At 30.1% G+C, this 21,977-nt stretch overlaps 1 protein-coding gene and 1 long non-coding RNA gene across 6 annotated transcripts in view; both read left to right on the top strand.

Moving 5' to 3' along the window:
- LOC127290118 (uncharacterized) overlaps positions 1 to 1,090 on the top strand; it is a 43,115-nt gene extending 42,025 nt beyond the window's left edge. The window contains exon 6 of the long non-coding RNA XR_007844257.1: positions 625 to 1,090. This is a non-coding gene — a long non-coding RNA (uncharacterized LOC127290118). The remainder of the gene's footprint in view (positions 1 to 624) is intronic.
- A 578-nt stretch (positions 1,091 to 1,668) lies between these two features.
- The window catches only part of LOC127289895 (optomotor-blind protein-like), a 78,729-nt gene continuing 58,420 nt past the window's right edge, over positions 1,669 to 21,977 (top strand). For 2 of the 5 annotated variants that reach the window (XM_051318154.1, XM_051318172.1), the window contains exons 1-2: positions 1,672 to 3,061; positions 11,265 to 11,592. In XM_051318154.1, the coding sequence (XP_051174111.1) occupies positions 2,350 to 3,061; positions 11,265 to 11,592 (1,040 nt within the window). In that variant the 5' untranslated portion in view covers positions 1,672 to 2,349. Of the gene's footprint in view, positions 3,062 to 11,264; positions 11,593 to 21,977 lie in introns of all 5 variants that reach the window. The other 3 variants (XM_051318181.1, XM_051318147.1, XM_051318164.1) reach the window with 3 other exon arrangements.

The following is a 21,977-nucleotide window of genomic DNA, read 5'->3' as shown; positions in this document are numbered from 1 at the left end:
TTACTTGACTATTATCAAATAAATATATTTACTTGAACCAAATAATTTTTATTTGAATTAAATTTTACTTAAACCAATAATTTCTGTATTTGAAACAAATACCATCTCAAATAATATAATTCTTTGATACAAATAAATATTTATATTTGATAATAGTCAAGTAATTGAGTATTTGAATCAAATAAATTTTTTTTTCAGTGTACACCCAGAGAAATGATTTATTTGAACCAAATAAAATATATTTGAATTAAATAAACGTATATTTGTCTCAGAGCCCTACTAACTTATTTATTTGGCGTAAATAAAAATTTTATTTGTCAGAAATAAATTTTTCTTTGGCTCAAATAAATTTTTTATTTCAATAAAATGAAATATATTTGCAACAAATAAATGAGTTAGTAGGCTCGGAGACAAATATATACCATTTCTCTGAGTGTATTGTCAGTTTTTAGTTCTCCCATGTGTAAATAATTTAATAACAAAAATTTAAATGATACTTTTTTTTATATATATATATATAAATTGATTCTCAGGGAAAAAAAAGAAGTAGCTTCACGTCCTTCACAGAATCTAAATTTCTTAAAATAATTCTTTTCGAAAAGTTAATTCTCATATTCATTACAGGTCGATTGAAGATAATTCTAAGATAATTCCTATACTGCACCCGAGAGAGAGAGGACCTGACACTATTAATTTATACCTACCTCTTAACATTGCCAATTTGGCAACCTGTTAACAACGGAAAACGTCGTACTCGTGCGAGTTTATGATGGTCAGCGAGCTTTGGTCAACCCGTTAGTCATTTTGTGCAATTATTACTATACATATATATATAGTAAAACCGTGTTCGCTCTTTTATATGTATTTGTATCAGTGTTTGTGTATATGGACATACAAAACGCTTGGGGCGTCGCTTTAAAACACTCTGCGCGCGAAGGACAACGACGACAACGACGACGACGACGACGGCAGTGAGGACGACAACGATGACGATACCGCGGTGACGACAGTAGGGAATGGGATAGTACGATAGTAGGTGGGCTGTGGGTCGAAGGGAGGGCCGAGGGGTGTCTATAAGCCATTACGTGGGGGAACTCACAATTTATGGTGGGGGTTACACACGGGCGGGGTTTTCAATCTCACTTCCCCTTCGTTCCTCGTTTTTCTATAGCCAGGGTTTCAAAACCCAACAGCGTTAAAGCGCAAAGCATCTCTCCTACTTTTGCGTCAAGTTCAACACGAAAAGTCAAAACACCAAAAACACGTGAAATTTTTTTCCAAAAAAAATTTTCTAAATAAATTTTTGGAAAAAATCATTTATTGATTTTTTATCACCATGATCATTATCGATATGAGGGTGGTGTTAATGGGCGGTTGGTTAACACCCTTGAAGGTCGAGAGGGGAATATCTTGGTGACGAAAGGAAGAGGTTTAGCTCTCCCAAAGGATGGCGGGGGTGTTGTTGATGAGGGGTTGGAGGGGAGCGTCGGAAAAGGCGTCACGTACAACGCCACCCGGATTGGCGCCGGAACACCAATCCGCGTTGTGAGCGCTCATTATCGCCCCAACTGAGACTGGAGCGAGAGGTAACCCCCACTATTGTGACAAAGAGTCGCGTTGATCCCCACTCTTTGATCACATGGTGATCCTAAAGGGGAAGGGAGGAGGAGCCCCGACAGCTTCAGTCTTCGCGTTGCTGCCCTCCAGCATTCACGCCTCCCGCGTTCGTTCCATCGTGCTTGCGCCTTCTCTTTACGCACACGCGGCGGTAACACACAGTTCCCCGGGACTTTAGCACACCGACACCTTCGCGGGAGGGTGTGGGGGTGAGACCCGAGAGGAGGTGTCAATCCTAGCGCTGCTCAGTGACCATCGCGGCGCCACCCAAGTAACACCTTCACCTTTCACGATCCCGCGAAAAACGTTGAATACCCGCGAGTAACTGTTAAACGCCGGCCGTCGGATCGCGACAATTTTTTATCATTTTGTGACTATATATGGAATAATCTCAGTGTCTGTAGTGTTTTTTCAAAAATAACTGAAATCAGTGTTGTTGTGTAGAGTCTTTTATAGGACTCAGTGATTTCGTGTGTGCCTCTAATGCGGATGATGGGATGATCTAAAGAAAAAAAGAATGCGAGTGAATAATGACAAAAGATGTGGATCAGTGTTGATGGCTAAATATTGTTTGGAGAGAATGTGACTCCGTCGGAGGTTGGTGCTTGGTTTCACCAACTTTGAATTTTTTAAAAACTAAAGTGAATTTTTTTTTTGTGTGGGTGATAGTGTGCTTTCTTTGAGTCACTCGTAGAGGAATCTCGCGCGACTCAGACCATATCGACCATCTCGATGAGATTCGAACTAGACACGGCGTGCAGGGGTACCCACTGCGCCAGCACTCCGCTACCTGCACTGCATCATCAACACCATCGTCTTGGGTCTCATTTGGAGGAGACGAAAGGAATTGAGACATTTAGAATTCAAAGAGAAACAACTGTTGAGACTAACGTGGTTGAGGGTGCCAAGACGGTGCTCAGGGGGGAGGCGGGGGGGCCTGGAATGGCGTACCCCGCACCAGCGACAGCTTTAAATCGGCACTCGCCCTTTTCCTCCTCCTCAGCTACCTCGATAGCTAATACCGTTCAAGGTAATCCAAACGGACATCTCACTGTGACTAGTGGTCATTTACCAGCACCGGCGGCACCAAGACCAACAGACTTTAGTGTTTCGACTTTATTGACAGCGGCAAATACACATCCACCATTGCTTGGTGGCTCATCATCGCAAGGAAGTATCTCGCCACCACCTGGTGGTCCTGGGAGTCCAGCAGCGGCACCCGAAACACCACCACCTTTATCATTGCAACGTGAAATTTCACATAATTCATCAGCGGTTGCTGCCGCTAGTTATTTTGGTGCATTAGCAGCCGCCGGCTTTTATAATCATACTGCACATCTACCACCAGTGAGTTCGCCAAGTGCTCATCATCTACAGAGTAAAGCAATCCTCGCAGGATCTCATCATCATCCACAATTTAATCCACAAGCACTTGCACATCCAGGTAAATTTCTTTGCCTCATTAGCAATTAATAGTTTTCCGAGGGAAAAAAAGAATCGTGATTGCGAGTGCCCGGAATATTGTGTATATATTGTCATTATAGCGATGAGAAACCGGAAATATATTTGATTAGGTCTCTTTAGGCATCAGATGAATATAGGAAGTCACTTTTCGATGAGATGAACCTCGAACAATTTAGAGATCGTATTCTTCCAAAAAAAATTTCCATACGCAATTATATATAGGAATTTGTAGAAAATTATTAGATGATTATTTGAAAATCATTCAACATCCTCCAAGGCTTTTTTTTCTAAAATCCTTTTTCTAAAGGTTCCCAGTTCTAAAAGGAAAATCTCAGAAGTTTATTTACAAATAAAATTTTCTTTACCAAAAAAATTGTATAGAGTTTTGTTTTGAAACGCACTCAGAGAAAAGATATATTTGTCTCAGCACCGCAACTAGACTTTTTATTTGTTTCAAATAAATTTTATTTGATTGAAATAAATTTTATTTGGTTTAAATAAAATTTTATTTGACTCAAATATATATTTTTATTTATGTTGAATAAAATTATTATTTAAAACAAATAAAAAGTCTGTATTTGCAGTGCTGAGACAAATATACGTTTATTTAACTCAAATATATTTTATTTGGTTCAAATAAATCATTTTTTTTTGGTGAAGTCACTTCAAATATTCGCATAGTTTCTTTACGCTGTTACTCCAAATTATATAGTTTTTCATAAAATTTTCGATTATTTTGCCAAGATTAAAAAAACAAAAATTTCTGAATCTTAAAAAATTAAATTGAAAGACACTTATATTAAAAATTATTTAACGAAGGAGAGAAGTTTGTAAAAACCCTGTATTTGGATATACAATGAAATAAATTATTATTATTACTAAAAAATTATTTATAGAAAATATTTTCAGAGAAAAATAATAGATTATTTTGCAAAATTTTTAAATTTAATATTTTAATACTCAATAAATTAAATAATAATAAATAAAATAGAAATAAAAGTAAAATAGAAAACTAAATAGAAATAATAAACGAGAACTAGCAACGTTTATGATAAACTATTTTTAAAAGTGAAAAATTCTATAATTTTTTTTGCCAAAAAAATATTGTTTTTATTAACAAATTCTAAAAAAATATTTTTTTAGTAAACAATTTTTATAATTTTTCGTGTTAAATAAAAATTGATTTCTAATCGTTAACCATAAAACATTGCGTATACATACTTCAGTATCGTAATAAGTAAGTTATGATTGTAAAATAATTATCATAAATGAAATTAAATTTTTCTTTAATAATAAATAGTGTTTGTTTAAAAAAAATATATTTTTTTAATTTTTCTAAATGATAAAAACTAAAGTACTTTTGAAATTGATTCTATTTCATCAATTATTGAAATTATCATTATACAAAAGAATAATGTTATTTTAATGATTATATTCCTGACTACTGACATATGACTAGATTTATTGTATATGTTACAATATTCATCCTCCTATATATATATATATGAGGAACATAAAGAAATTTGTGCAATAAACATTACTGTCTTTAGAATAGATATATTGATCATTGCAAATAATATTATTCACGTTTCTATTTTATAAAAACAATATCTATGATGCAATATTATCAAAATGAAAATTTAAAATTGTAATATATAAGTAAAATTGATTATTAAAAAAAAAAATTTTAATTTTATATAAATAATTATTTTAAGAACTAAATAATGAAATTGAAAAATAAAAACAAAATTTTAAAAAGCAAATAATAAAAGTCGATTGATTAAATAAAGAAAAAATACAGTTTTTTTACTACTTCTCAGAGAAATGAAAAATAATTTTCTCCGATAAATATAATTATTAGATGAAATTTAATATATACAAATAAATGTTTAGTTATCACACATAAATATATGTTTGTGATACGTGTGAATTCATTTGTTTTGCGGCCTTGCAATATTTTTTTTCGTGCTAAAAACTCGTTGTAGATAAAGCCAAACGACACATATTGGAACGTCATTCGTTCTATTTATGATATATTTAACTTAAAAACCTTTAGAATATGCGTGAGAATGCATTTTTCAAAAATTTATAATATAATTTTATGACAAGTGACCTTATATACTGACGGTGTAACTTTCTTATCAAATTCAGTAGTCAGTGTGTAGTCTGTAATTTTACAAGTTCATGTCATAGAATTTACATTTCTTTTTTATTTTCTCTTCAGTTAAAATTATGCCAAAGACAAAAATTACTATTATTATTTCTATATGAAGGTTGAATTTTTTTTTTTTTTTGCAATTAAAATATAAAATAAATTTATTTTTCTTTTTAGGAAAAACAATTTTAAAATATTAATTTTATTATTTAGTTTATATTAATGAAGTGATTAAATACACGCTTATGTAAATATTCTATAGATGAATTAAAAACGCACACATATTTAAAGTTGACACACAAGACTTGTTCAAATAAAAAAGAAAAAAATAAATAAAAACATTTCTGTGATAATTGTAATGTTTGGCACAATTCATGTTATCATATATTATAAACTAAGTATTATATCACTCTTTAGATAGTTTAATTGAATTAATTGATTAACAAAGTTGAAAATTATCTTTAGAAAATATCTGTAATTTATAACTCAAGCTGCGTGTCGTGTCATATATTATATAAGTATTTTGACAGCAGATCTTAATTTTACATCTGAATTTTATCAAATTATATGTATTTAAACAATAAATATAATTTTCTGTGGGGGAAAATATAATTAATTAAATTAAAAATCAATAAAAATGAAGAGAAAGAAATAAATAAACTGAAGAATTAAATTAAAATTTTTTTGTAAATTGAAGAGAAAATAAAGAAATGTTAAAAATTAGAATTTATAAATGAAAAAAGTAAAATAGTAAAAATTGTAATTATTAGAGTTAAAGAAAAATAAATTAAAAAGTTCGCAAGTGAAAAATAAAACATTTCGGATAGTAATATTATGTTTTTCTTAATTTTAAACTTGAAAATATTTTATTTTGAATTTTATAAGATCTCTGAAGTATTTTCTATAAATGTTTTTATTTTTAATAGTAAATGAAACCATTAAAAAAATTTAAAATTTGTTTACATATATGTGGATGGTGCGTAACGCGCAGAAAAAAAATCTTTCCGTCGGATGTGAGACAGCTTGTGACCCTTTTTTTCTCTTTTTTTTCCAATCAAAACAAATCTCATGTGAATTTATTATAAATTTTAAAATGTTAAAAAAAATGTAACTTTTAATATAATTCAAAAAGGAAAAAAATTAAATTACTTTCACCGAATTCGAAACTGTGAAGTAACTAAATTTTATTTTAGTCTGATTTTTTCTTTAAAAAAAAAAAAATATATACAACTTTGGGAAAATCTCTATACATTTTTTTTTTTATAAATTTATTTGATTTAAATAATCGATTACTTGATTATTATCAAATAAATATTTATTTAATTCAAAGATAAATTATATTTAGTTAATTTCTTCTGAGTGTTCAATTAAATCTGATTAATTTTTTTTTTAGGATTTATTCATCACATTGGATCATCCGATTTTATGTTTTCAAAATTCTTTCGAGAATCGTAATCATGTTTAAAATGGCATGTACGTGATGATGTTTGGAACGTGAATTGTTTTACGCGAATTATGTTAACGTCCACGTTTTGAGATTTTAAAAGAATACTGGTCCACGAGGTAATTCGCGAAAGGTCATTCAAAATTGAACTGGACTTAAAATTCTATGTGGAACGTCAAGTATATATATATATATGTGAATACATATCTATATGGCATATAGTAGTAGCTTTGTCCATATAGCAAAAAGCAAATACTGTATGTGATATGCGAACGTAAATTTATGCATAGCGCCTTCTTGATTTTCTTTGAAGAAATTTATAGCCAGTTTCGTTTGCTTCCCGCTGACAGGCGAGAGAAGGAAGAGACGACGCGCCGATAGAACACGAATTTAAATTAAGATTTGTTATATAAAATAGAATCCTTTTCGAATGATCCGCGGGCATATTATATATTGAAGCCAAAAAATGAATATAATTTTATGGATCAAAGAAAGAATCGAAATTCCCACGCTATTTTTCTACTATATATATTTCATCACAAAAAATAATAGGAAAATTTATATTATTTTTCTAAATCAGAGAAAAAATACTTTCTGTTTGGCTGTTTTGAGAATTTTTGTGAAAAAAAAAAAAATTATTTTTCCCTTGGAATATATTTTTCATTTTGAGAGGAAAAATTTTATATGTGCAGTAGTTTATTATTTTGGTGAATCGTTCGTCAATTTAGCAAGACGCGCTTTGAATTATTATTATTTTTTCGGTAAATCTTTTATAGTCTATAGTAAAGAGACATATTTTGCAAAGCAACGAATTCAGGTAGCAATATATGATGGTTAATCTCTCCCAAGGGCATGTCGAACGTTTTTAGAATTTGAAATTAACTTTGAATATGTAATTTCCGCGGTCTCAAAGTAGTGTATTAAACAAAAGGCAAGAAATGCAGACGAATATGGCACTGCGTAATTCGCATTCGAATTACACCTGAAGTATATATTATTGTATATATACATAGTGTGTTCCCAAGTGAAATATATATTTGCTGCGCGGACGTTTCCGTGAATGTAATGTTTTCTTCGCGACTAAGGAAATAAAAGTAAAAGAAATAATCACTTAGGCGCATGATAATATTCTTGTTTTTCTTCGTATATATTTATTTTATTTTTTAGTTCCAAATCGCTTAGTTAGACTCTTATGTTTTATGGTCGCAATTTGAAAAAAAAAATTGTCCATTAATAGAATATTTTTATTTCTTTTTCTCCGTTTAAAATGACTATATTTGTAGAAAAATAAATCTGAGAAAAAGAGATTGCGTGCATGAATCAGGCTCATTCAAATATTGTATTGGAAAAAAAAATGAAACCTCAAAAGTCACTTGAGAAACAATGCCTTATTTTTTTGTATTATAAATTCAGAAACGTCGGCCCATATCTTTGGCTATAAATTTCAATATTGAAATGGGTTTTCGTACTAACATTCAATTGGCAAACAAACATTTCTTTAAAAATGTATAGTTTTTCATATCGTAAATATTCAATTTAAAATTTTATTTTAATTAATGATAATTAATTTTTTTTGTAAATTGAATTCTTTTTTTTTTGAGAATGAAAAATATGGCGAATTATTAGTGATATAAAGTAGTGCAATCGTAAAATGATTGTAAGCTGATAAGTTGCATTAATTTGCATTGGCAGTAATAGTCAATTTGCAAGAAGTCATGATTAAAAAAAAAAAAACAGAAAAAAAATTAATAAAACGCAATGGAAATGAAATGATCAGATTTTAATTAAGAAGAACTGTAAAACTTTGAGATGCCGGTGATTTGACTTTGAGAATAAACTTTAGCATGTAATCTTGTAGCTAACGCAAAAGTGACATATATATATTCGTTTATGTTGTAAAAGCTTCTGCACTACACTTATAGCAAAAGGCAAATTATGGCAAATCAGAAAACAGTCATGCTCGATGAAAGATACTCGTGTTCGGTTTAATAAGCCGTTTCCATCGTAATTATAAATGAACGTGTGAGATCGTCACGGTTAGTTGCTTCGTCTCACTCGCTAATGTTACGAGACACTCGTTCAAAGATAAGTGCTAAATGATAATGGCAATTAACGTTGTCTATAGGAGCACACATATATATATATAGCCTTGAGCCTAAGTTTTTTTCATATATATTTTTTTGCAATATTTTATCTTCTTGGGTGTGATTTCATTTTTACGAATACCTGATTGATTTATTTTTTATGGGTTTATTTGTTGTACGCGACGACAAGCACCTGTTTGACTTTCCGATTGATTGTCTGACGCAATCTGAACTTTATATTCATAGTAATTGAATTCTTCTAGTCAAAATCTTCATTACTTTGATTTTCTATATTCTTATTTTTTTTCTCAAAAATTGAATTTAATTTATAAGCATTTTGCTAAAATTTGAATATATTTTATACTATTAATTATTTTTTCTTTTATTATAGTGACTTGTCAAACGATATACATTGTGATGCGAGAATTTTTTAAAGTGACGAATTGAGAAGTGTCAATACTAACTGGCAAAGACATCTCTTTAGGATCGAAGAAAGTGCCACGATTGGCAGTCAGTGGCAAAAACTGGTAACCGCATCGTGCAACGTGATTTTTCATAGCGTTTTGTGGTCAGGACAAACATCGGCTGTCCGCAAGACGATTGCCTCCGTTTCACAGTGATCTTTACACTGCGCGCTCGCAAAACCCTATAATATACCTCCTACAAAATTATCTTTTGCACCACTCTCGTGCCCTTATAAATATTTTCCTTTTCGATATATATGTTCTCGATTTGTTTTCACGCCATTTTTAAGTATATCTTCACTTATTTATATATTCTTCAATTTCAACGTCACGAAAGCTGTTTTACAAACCACGAATATTTTTTTTTTTTTGATCAATTTCACTTCTTGCATGAGAGAATTTTGCCTCTTTATTTCATAAATGAAAACTTGAATCGTAAAATCGAAATTCTAATTTTTTTTTAATATTTCAAAAATAATTATATTAAAAACAAATTAGAGGAGAAATAATAAATAGTACAAAAATAATTTTTTTAAACTATACCTGAGAGTCACTTTGATAATATAATCTTAAAAGTAAATGAAAATATTATGCAGTTGGGTAAATTTTGTCCAAATATTGAATTGAATATTCACAATAAAGATAGAAATCGGTATTCTTTCCATATAACGAAAAATTCGACTCTTGAGAAAATTTTTCTAAAATCACTTTTAAATATGTGCGACTAATTATAGTTTTTCACCATTGGAATCTGGGTTCTTGATCTACATAGACGAAGGGCTTAAAATTAAAATCCCACCATAAATCACATTTTTTCCTTTAGTAATGACTAATTATTGAATAGTGGATTACGCACCCTCAAGATAATCTTAATCCGATTGAAAAGTATACAAACAAATAAGATTTTAACAAGTGATATTATTAATCCTATATAATCTCCTCGCCCTCTCGAGATGGAGAAAGAGGAAAATTTGTTTGGCGTTAAGAGAAAAAAAAAGCTTTTCCAAATTTCCAAACAAAGTATTTTCCACCTATTTAGATATTCTGAATTCATCTCGGAAGCATAAAATTGTATTTTTTTTTTACGCATAATTTTGTACATTCATTTTTTCTTTTAAATTCTCAATGACTGGGTTTTTTTAATGCCTCTGTAGAAAAGATGTTTTTCAATAGAAAAAAAAAGGAAATGAAATTGTTTTAAATTAAGTATAACTGATTTTTTCTAAGTGAAAGAAAGGAGTGGTGTGTGCGGTTTTTTTTTCCAAGCGAAATTTTTATATATATGTATATTATATTCTCTCGTGTGCTACTGGGAGCTATAAGCAATATAAGTGAATGTTGTTTTCGAGCCGTAAAAACAGTTTTAGGATCCGTGATTTGAACATGTCGAAAGCTGGTTTTTTCGAGCCTCCATTTTGTTTTCATTATACTGAACACCTTGACGAGAACTCGGGGTTGTTTGGTATAATAAAAATGGAGCAAAGCGGTAAAAACGAGGTATTTTGTATTTTTACGATCATATTTGAATTCTCGTTGAAGGGAACGTCCGCAATGTAATTTACGTCAAAGACAATTGCCATATACTATAGATTATTCTATATTGACCTATACAAATACGTCAATCCTAGTTTTTAAATAGCCACTTAAGACATATTCTATTAATAAATCTTATGTGACGTTATCAATATTATAACGAAAAGGATCATTTTCTTTTTCTTTTTTTGAATTAAAATAGACTTTTTAATATTTTCTTGATTTTACTTTGAAAAAAAATTCAAAAAATTATTCTTTCTTACAAAGTTCTGATATAATATATAAAAGATCGACCGTTCCGTAATTATCCAGTAACGTGCAGTTAATTTCTTGTTATTCACTACACATTACTGGTTTTTATTTCCTGTAGCTGATATATTAACGTCCCTCATGAATATAACTTTAATTATAAAAGCAAATCTGTTCACATATATCTCTATATTATTTCTTAATCAAGAGATTTTTATTTTTCATTATTACTAATAAAATTATGCGATTTTTAGGTCTTGGATTGGGACCACAAAGTTCTGAAGAAGCACACGCGGCAGTATTAGCCGCTGCTGCTGCCGCTTTACATCATCATCATCAAGGAGCATCCGGAGGTCCAACGATGAGGCCATTGAGGCATCCACTGCCTCCTGGCATGTTACATTCGGCACCTCATCCACTTGCCCCACATCATCCATTGGCTGGACCTCATCATCCTCTTATTCCACCTCATCCTGAGGAGGATGGTGTTGTCGATGACCCAAAGGTCACTCTCGAAGGAAAAGAATTGTGGGAAAAATTCCATAAACTTGGAACCGAAATGGTCATCACGAAAAGTGGCCGGTAAGAATTCAAATCATTTTTTTTGTGAACGCAAATTGGCAAAATTTTAATCCACTAAAAAATCTATGATTTTTTAATTTGAATATTGGGTTAAAATTTTCCTCCGATGTTCTTGAAAAATTCTTTTTGATGAACAAATCAACAATAAAGTCAGAATAAATAAAACGAGAGCACTATTGAATAAATTAATTTTATTTACAAAAGGGTCAAATTTTTTTTAAACAAAATAAATAAAAATATATTTTTAATAAAAATATGTAAAAATTTTTTTATTGGGAAAAATTTATTTTATCGTTAATTAAAGAAGGGACGATAATTTATATATATAGTTTGACGGGAAAATTCAAAAGTGTCTCTCGTTTTCTTTTTTCAAGTTCTGGTAACCTGGAAGTTTCACATTCAAAGTTTCATCGCACGTGCTTAACATTAGTTGTCAGATAGTCAACACACGCAAACAAGAACATACGAGTATCGTGCAAACTTTGAAAAGCGGTCGATAAACGTTCTCTCTCGCATATATTGGAAGCGCGTTTATCCCCCGTTTTACGTCGATGAATACTTGTACCACTGGTATTTTTTAAAGAGTGAGAGGTTTTTTTTTTTCACTTCAATTATATACTGAAATACAGTACCATTTATATACGGCACTCACTTTAACTCCACAAATTATGTCCATTATATATAGGTTTAAAAAAAATTCCTTCGTTTCTGTTTTCTTTTTTTAATTTCTTAATTCGTCATAAGTTCGTGTGCAAAAAAAATAGAGAAAAAAAAAAAATGAAAATTTAGAAATTATTGTTTTTTTACACGTTCGCAAAAATTTTGAAAGAAGGTACGAACGTGTGTATATATATTTGTTTGTATGTATGTATGTATATATTCGTTCTACTATCCTCAACGACAGGGAAGTTCGTCTTTGTGGTGTAAAAGCACGTACAAAGATATCTCGATGAGGCTTGCTCCCTCATCGCTGAGCAATTGAAAGTTCGCTACCCCCTTACGTTTTTCACCCCCTCTGGCGTCACCAATTCAACGCAACCCCTGATCAGTTCCTCCACCGTCATCATCCTCGATACTGTCATCGACTAGGCAAAAAACTAGAAAAAAAAAATTTACTAGACTCTTCTATTGCTTCCTCATCGACCAAGTATTTTTCTATCCATTTTTTCTCAATTTGTTGTTTTTTTCTCATTCGTTATAGGATTTTTTATTCTCTTTTATTCGCCTTTATTTATTTACTTTTTATTAATTTATTATAATTTTGTGAATCCCTTTATTTTTTTTTAATTTGGTTTTTATTAGAAATTTTAATAATTAATTTTTTGCTATAAATAAATTAATATGCTATTATTAATGCTAATAAATAAAATAGTTTTTATTATATTTTTGTGAATTTTTTTAATTTGGTTTTTACTATTAGAATTTTTAATAATAATTTATTTTTTGCATACTGAGAAAAATGAAGTAAAATACTAAATTTAATAATGTCTTATGTAATTGTTTAATAACTTTTTTTAAGCAAAGCATTTTTTATTCACATTCTAAATTTTTAATTTAATATTAATAAAAAAAAAAACAGTAATTTATGTAAAAGTTTACTTTATCAATTTTATATTAGTTGTTATTGCATTAATCATTTAAGGGTTTTAGTTTATAGGCGCAGAATAACAATGTTTAAATAGCTTTAGAGACTTGTGAAAACTATAACAGGATATTTTCATGAGCATATAGGCTTTTAATATTAATAGAAATTTTATTTTTAACCATAATGATAAACTCGCTTATAGGACAAATAATATCAGGAGAAAAAATATTTCCCATGCGAAAGAGTTATAAGTTGCTCGTAAATCTATATATATGTGTATAATTGAAAAAGAGAAGAGGCTTCTTGATTCTTTACATACATTCGTTTGAGGAATCATTTTTAAACATAGTTTATAAAATATAAATTAATTTTTAAAAATTCTTTTTTATTTTTAAATTAATCACCTAAAAATTCAATGTTTATTAATCAAAAAATTTTTTTGGGAAAAAATTATTCAATGACTATTTTGATAAAATAAAAAAAAATGGTTTTAATTAAAAATAACATTTTGAATATTCGTTTTAAAAATTCTGACATTTTAAATTTTAGGGGCAAAGATTTTCGAGAAGCCTGCAGAATGAAAAAAAAAACGATCGAGATGAAAAGAAATGAGTGATAAATGTTTGTAAGAACAAGGACGATAAGAGAGCTGAAAGTATATTTAATTAAAGTGATGAATATCACAGTATAAGAATGATGCACCAGTTAGTTATTTTTTTCGCTCTAAATCAATCTACATGAGTATAAATATTTTTCAAAAAAAAAAAAAAAAAAAAAATTTGTAAAAGCGTAGGCGTGTACTGAGTGAGTACTTATATGATTCGCTATATGCGAGAGAGCAGGTATCAAACCTAACAACAGTGGTCGATAATTACACAGGTCGAAATTACGCACATTGGCCGTCCGTGCTGGAGCCAAAGTAACGTCGTGTGGTCTACGTCTCAATACCGTGTCTGGTCTCGCGCCTACGTAAGAGGTATCTTTCTCTCTTTCTCCTTTTTCTCAATTGACGAACACACTCGTCGATCTCATCGTGTGGGTTCCACACTATATATAGGAGTTCCTTGATGGGGGGAGAGGGGGGGGGGTGGTTGTTATCCAAGTATATAGGTGGTAGGATCAAGACCACGGGGTGTGGAGGGAGTTGTTAAGTATAGGGCTGAGTTAACGATGTTTGTTTTATACATTGGCAGTCTCTTCAAACCTGTAATCTTTCTAAACGAGATATTACCAAGAGGCCCGTTGTGAAACTCACTCCACCACCTTCTTCTTCATCATCTTCTTATTCTTCTTCTTCTTCTTTTCTTCTTCTTCTTTTCTATATACTACGGTGGTGGCTCGCTCGCGAGAATTTTCACTGCACTCCCGGTGAGCCTTAGGCTTAAAATTGCTTCCCATTTCCCCCCCACTTGATTCTTTGAGACTAAATTACCGGCCATTCACAATCTCCAGGAATTAAACTTTTGATTGGGGCGCTTGCTATAAGATCGCGCGAGAGATATATTTCCGGTTTTTTTTTTTTTGGCACATGGCCAGCAATATTTTTTTTTTTTTTTTTTTTGTATTCAAAAATGTAGTTTACTAATATACAACTTGAGGATTTTTCTAGCAAACATTGGCAAGGATTGGGATTTTTTAAACCAAACACTTTTGGTCGCTGTCCAAACAATAATATATAGAATTTAGAATGGCACGAGCCACTCGAGTTTCTTGAAAGAGAAAAAAAAAAAATAAAAAAAAGATTTTTCACTTTTAATGCATAGAGTTGATGAGATTATAATGGTTTCGAGAAAGAGAGAGAATCATGATTTAAGAGGGACACTAGTTTATTTTGTCCCACCATTAGCAAAATGGATTATGGCAATATAGTTTATTTCCTTCTTCCATCAGTTTGCTTTTTTTCTTTCATTAGTTTGAAAGGTTTATAACTTCCAATTTTCGTTTGAGGAAAATATTTTGTACAGCAATGAGTGTAAATCTATTTATTGCTTTTTAGATATTGAACTGAAATCTACATCTAAATGGCTCCACACTAAAATTAAACAACGAAATGTGAAAGTTAAATTTTTTTTTAAACTCAGACGTATAATTAAAATTAATATTTCAAATTTTGATTGTGATCTTTTTTTGTTGAATCTTCTAAAAAAAATTTCATTTTGAATTAATATTTCATTTTTTCCTTAATCAAAATTAATATTTCAAATTTTTTTTTTGAATTTTCTAAAATATGAATTTTTTTCGTTATTTAATTCCTAATTTAATAATAAGCTCATTCTTATTGGATTATAATTACAGTTGAACTTGCATTTGGATCATGAAGCATGACTACGATTATAATGCAATCTCATCGTGATTATTGTTATCCTTGAGTTGTTATAAATCACAATTATTATCGTTTTGCTCGCTACTATTTATATATATATTAAATGAAATGTGCATTGATATACTTCGACAGGCTATCTTCAACTCTCTGTCATTAAGTTATCAATCATATGACTCTTTAGCACTTGTAACGTCTTTTCTTCTTAGTGCAACATTCGAGACAGATCATTAAGATTTTATCGTATTTTTTTTTTGCTTGACGAAGAATTCTAGACTAATTATCATAAAACAATCGAAATAATTTTAAAAAAAATACTTATCCGATTTTTTCTTTACAGAGATCTTTGGAAATTAGATTCGAATTGGAAATAAAAATTTTTTTTTGAAGGAATCAAAGGATAACCTTTTTGGAAATTAAATTGGAATTGGAAATACAAATTTTTTTTGGAAGGAATCAAAGGTTTTTGAGGATCACCTTTTTGGAAATTAGATTGGAATTGGAAATACAAATTTTTTTTTGGAAGGAATCAAAGGTTTTTGAGGATAACCTTTTTCGAAATTAGATTGGAATTAGAAATACAAATTTTATTTGGAAGAAATCAAAGGTTTTTGAGGATAACCTTTTTGGAAATTAGATTGGAATTGGAAATACAAATTTTTTTGAAAGGAATCGAAGGTATTTGAGGATAACCTTTTTGGAAATTAGATTCGAATTGGAAATAAAAAATGTTTTTTGGAAGCAATCAAAGGTTTTTGAGGATAACCTTTTTGGAAATTAGATTGGAATTGGAAATAAAAAATTTTTTTTGGAAGAAATCAAAGGTTTTTGAGGATAACCTTTTTGGAAATTAGATTGAAATTGGAAATACAAATTTTTTTTTTGAAGGAATCGAAGATTTTTGAGGATAGCCTAATTTTAGACATTTTTTTTTCTTCGGAGATGATTTACAGCTCTTAAAGTTTCATTTGTAAATGATTTTTTTTTGCCACGTTTTGCTGCACTCACACCCACGCTGACAAACTTACCCTCAATTCCATTCGCTTTCTGAACCTCTTTGGTTTTAAAATTCAGCTCTCCTTGCATTCCTGGAAAAATTAGATACCCCTTTATCTGTCTCTCTCTTTTACTCTTTCATGAAGCGCAAAGTCTCGTCTTGTTCATTCTTGATTATAAAAAATAGAGCGCATGCGTTTTTCGTCTCTCTTTTTTTAATACTTGAGTGACGAGAGTAAGAGAGAGAGAGAGAGAGAAAAGAGAGTGAACCCAAGATCCCCAGGGTCGCGCGTCGGGTTCCGCTCGGTAATTAGCTGTAGTGGCCTGCACGCGCGTGTGAGCTTGAAAATGCGTTCGCGATTGTGGTGGAAGTGTCAGTGTCCCACGCGTCGTATATCGACGTTTCTTCCCGCATTTTCGCGGTGTATGGAGGGGAACTTTTTTTTTTTTTTTAAAGCCATCCCCCGCAGTAACCACTACATACTCGACTTATATATTTTTCTCTCGTACACACACACAGCCTCCTACAATTTCGCTTTTGCGAAACTAGAATGCAATTTTAAGACGAGACTTTTTTTCTCGCTAGACGCAAGTCTTGAGATTTTTTTTTTTTTCACTCCTTGAATTATAATGTCTAGGTTTCTTATTCTCTTTTTCTCCATACCTTAGTTGGTGTTTTTTAATTAGGTTACTCCTGACTCAGGAAGAACACTTACTTTTTTTTTTTTTTAAGAAAGAAAAAAAAATAGGGGGACGTTTCCGCCCGCATGTGTGTTTAGGTTCTTCTTCCCTAGGATGACCAGATGATTATATATTGAGAAACTAGTAGAGTTCTTATTTTTTCTGTTTTTGTTTCACCCGCATTTGCAGACATTTCTTCAAGGACGTATTCATATAGGGATAGCTTTTTTAAATAATATATAATTTGAAAAATAAAAAAATATTTTTTTATAACAATTTCTCTGTATTTTTTTTTTTTGTTGTAAAAAATAGAATTTTTGATTCATTTAGACAAATTCTTAAACCTATGGGTTTCTTTTTCTTTAATTTTTTTTTTACCCGTATGAGCATTCGCGGACTTTATGTATGTTATTATAAGGTGACAGACCAGCGCGCATAGCATATGGGTAGACGTATACACGTTTCGTAACTCGCATAACGTCGCGTGACTTACATCGGTGCGTGTAATATCGCGGAACATGGAACCGGTGCACGATATCGAAGAGCGCGCGTCAACTCGTATAGTCGCAACTCGAAAAAAAAGGGGTACTAGAATTAGATAACAAACGCTTAATGTTCAAGTTAATAAAGTAAAAGCCAATGAATATTGAAAGTGCAAGCGAGATATATACCTTTTTGAATAAACATATTTAAAAATGCGTATATATTTCAAAATGATATCCATCGGCACACGATTTTCTTTTTCTTTATTAAAAAAAAAAAAAAATAGGAAAAAATACACGATTTTCCACAAAATTGCCTGATTACACGATATTTGTTTTTCCACGAGACTTTAGAGCAGGTGTTAAAAACCTCTCGTGCTTAACTCGAAGCACACAAGAAAACTTTACGTGTAATAATTCTTCTCTTTCTCTAAAAAAAAAAAAAAAAAAATATTCCAAAGATCTTTATCCCTTTTTGAATTCATTAACAAGTGTGAACGTATTCTTTCCTCGGAGAATTATTTTCAATTAACATTTTAGTTTATATTTATATAATTATAGAAAATTAAATATTTTAAATTTAAATGAATTATTTAAATACTCAAGTAAATTATTTATAGAAAAATATTTTTTTCCAAATAAAATATATTTAAAGAATTTTTTTTTTCGAATTTTGAATTAAAAATTCTGAATAATTTTCCTTATTATTCAAAAAAATTGACTGTAATTAATCTGCTTATTTTAATTTTTTTTTTTTTAGTAAAATTTTCGCCCAATTATTTTGTCGTTTCAATTTATAATTGCTGTAATACATATATACGAAGAAGAAAGAAACGTAAAATTATTCAGAAATTAGTGTCTTTTCGGACCCCTTGACAATTTATTCAACAATTGGACAAGGTATGAATCGAAGGCATCGTGTGTCTCTTCTTTGTCCTTTTTTTTTCTTGTATATTCAAACGCGAACCTCCTTATCTCCGACGGCACTTTGCAGCTCGTTTCAAGGCTACGAAAGACCATGCACGCGATTACGAGATACTATACTATATATATATATATATATATATATATATATTGCCTCGCACGCAATGCCAAATAGCGCGCGCGATGCGTTTTGACCAGTGTGCGCGAAAACCGTTTTTTTTTTATTCTCACATCTCGGTTTACAATTCTCTATTCGAAATTTTAATTATATAACAAAAATAACTATTTCATTTAAATATTTGATTTTCAAATTATTTTTTTTTGTAAAAAATTTCTTTTAAGTTTTATAAAAAAAATATTTTCGAGTAATATTTTGTAGTAAAAATTCGAATTTTTTAGCAAATTTACCGAATTTTTATTTAACCGAATTCATACTAAGAGAATATTTATTAACAAAAAAAAATTTTATTTGTTTTAGATTCAAATAAACGAAAATTAAATTTTAAATAAAAATTCTGTTAAATAAAAATACTAATAAAGGGAAATACAAAATAGTTAAATTAAAATTCTATATTAAATTAAAATAAGTAGAAATTTCGTTAAATAAAAATCCTATTCATTTTTATTTTAAAAATATTTTTTGGTTCCTATAAAATTCAATCTACTGGAAATAAAAATTAATTTAGCAAAAATATTCATGCGTCTAAAAAATTACAATTAAATTTTCATTGAAGAATATTGCAATTAATATATATCGGATGGAAAAAAAATGAAGGATCAAGGTTCAAAGTTGATTATATCGATTTGTCGATAAGCCCCCGATTCAAATATATATAAATCGTCGCTCCTCGAGTTAGGGAAGTAATAACGGGGCGCTAATTATCGCACGCCTCGAATCACGAATAATTAATTGTAATTGCGAAGGAGTACGGATGTTTGCACACCTACGTCATATATATATATGTATATACATTTGCGTTAAGCGATAACGAGCGAAACGCGCGGTGTATATTTCTCGTAAAAGTACATTACTTTTGTATACGTATATATATATATAAATACTTTGATGCCTACCTTCGCGGACAATTTATTATTAAACGTGAATGATTAATAGCTTCGTTGAGCTATTTTATGAGATCTTTCGAACTCACGGCTTCTGTTCGTGTGAAACTTTGACAGAACAAGTAGTCATTTGCATTTTATAAAGAGATTTCTATCCTTATAGAAAAACAACCGATACTAAATTACATCTTTCTTCCATTGTCGCTGATAAATATTTATTTGAAAATAAGACGAATTCAAATGTATATAAATCATCGAAATTTCAATATAAATCATGGTTTTAATCGCGCATCTCTGAACAAACATAAATTTTTTTTTTTTTCATATTGTCATATCTTCAAGGTGAATCATTAAAAAATAAATCACTCGAAAGTAAATCATTTTATAATATGAAAATGATTGTAGAAAAAATTAAATAATATTTATAAAATATGAAAATAGGAATTAACAAATTTCTAATTTGACATTTTGATGTTATTTTGCAGATGATGATGATGGTGGGCGTATTATTATAATATATTAATCTTGTTCCTGAATCGTAAAATACTGAGAAAACAATAGGAGCTCTCTTTGCGGTTATAATATTATATATATATAGAGAGAGATGAAATCTTCATCATCAGGTGTGTCTGACATAAGTTTTAAAAGACGAGTCTGTAACAATTAATTCCCACGTCTGTTTTTCTTTTCTTCTGCGACCAAGATATCTGTCGGCGTGATCGATTCCTCGTTATATCTGTTTTACGGAACACATGTTTCGGTGCAAATCTTTGCGATCTCGATCCGGGCTGTATATAGAGAAAGAGAGAGAGAGAAGGGAAAAGTGACCCGTTTGACTGGAGAATATAATCGAAGCGACAGGCATATTCGAGGATCGAATTCCAACTGAATATTTCAATTCGCATTTGGTAAACCGTCAAAGTGTCCCACTCCTCTTGCAAAAAAAAAATAATAATTTTTTTGTCAAATTCCTATCTTTCGATTTTTCAAGAGAGGATTTTATTTGTTTCTAATTTTCTACTGATTTTATAATATTTAATTCAGTGATGTAATTTTTGAAAATTAAGGAATATATTTGCGGAGGGGAAAAAAAAGGAAAATGGAATAATTTCTTATAAGAAATAAAACTTGAATGGTCGCGCAATGAAGACGTGACGTGCCTCTATTGAACGCGTGTATATGATATAAAAGGGTTGCATGCTCCTGCCCCCTAGCCCACTTCTGTTCTCTCGTCTCGTCTCTCTTTTTTTTCTCGGTCGTTTTGTCCTTCATACGTCGATCTCTTTTTAACTCTTTTTCTCGGTCTCTCTCTCTCTCTTTTTCTTTTCGATGCGACTCAAGGGCCGCTGCCCTGGAGCCACCATGTCCCAATCTCCTTGTATTGGTTTATAATATGTGTGTGTGTATCACATACTTTTCTTCCCTGTCTTCTCTGAGTTCCTGTTCCAATCGAACTCTATATATTGGCCAAAAAGTGAACAGCGAGAGACTAGGAAATTCAATCGTCTCTCTCTCTCTCTCTCTCTCTCTCTCTCTCTAACATAATAGTTGTTACACACGATTCCTTATTTGCCTCGTGACTTTTTGTTGGGACCTAGTTTCTTATTCAATCCAAATATGATGAGACCTCATTTACCTGAAATTGACAAGTGACGACAGAATCAATTTGAGAATTTGCAAAAAAAAATAAAATTTTTCCTAATTTAAAAAATAAAATTCTGAAATTTTTTTTCTTTTTTTGTATGTTTTACAGAATTTGAAATAAAATTTTTGAACTACCTTGAGAGAATTTATAAATTTATTTTAGGGGTGTATTTAAAAATAATTTTTTTTTGTTGCATGTTTTATTCGCCTTATCTTTAAGCCGTTCAATTACGACAATGTCACACCTGTCAGAGCTTCATTTGTTTCCGTGACATTGCAAAATAAGCTCGTGTATATATAACAAACACAATGAATCTGTATAGGAGCGGAATCGCATTTACGAGAAGCATAAATATTCGCTAAAAAAAAATCTCATTATTTCGAATTTACAAGTGAATCGAATTTTATAGAAGTCCAATTTTTCTTAAAAATTAAAAACTTTTTTTTTAATTCTGATGAGAATTTGTTAAAATAAAAATTTTTGTTAGAAATTTGGTTCATTAAATTTTTTATTTTTTTTAGAAATTTTGTTAAATTAGAATTTAATTGAATAAAAAAATGTTTGAGTTATGCAAATAAATAGAAATTCGATTAAAGAAAAATTGCTCTAAATATAAAAAGGTATTATTTGTTTCAGAGCCAAATAGATATTTATTTCTTGGAAATAAATTTTATTTGATATAAATTGAAA

This window comes from Leptopilina boulardi, unplaced genomic scaffold (genome assembly GCF_019393585.1).
Source record: "Leptopilina boulardi isolate dan_hultmark-lab unplaced genomic scaffold, ZJU_Lbou_2.1 LbouV2_123, whole genome shotgun sequence".
NCBI classification, from domain to species: domain Eukaryota; kingdom Metazoa; phylum Arthropoda; class Insecta; order Hymenoptera; family Figitidae; genus Leptopilina; species Leptopilina boulardi.
Note: the sequence above shows the minus strand (reverse complement) of the source record. Positions and strands in the feature narration are given on the sequence as shown.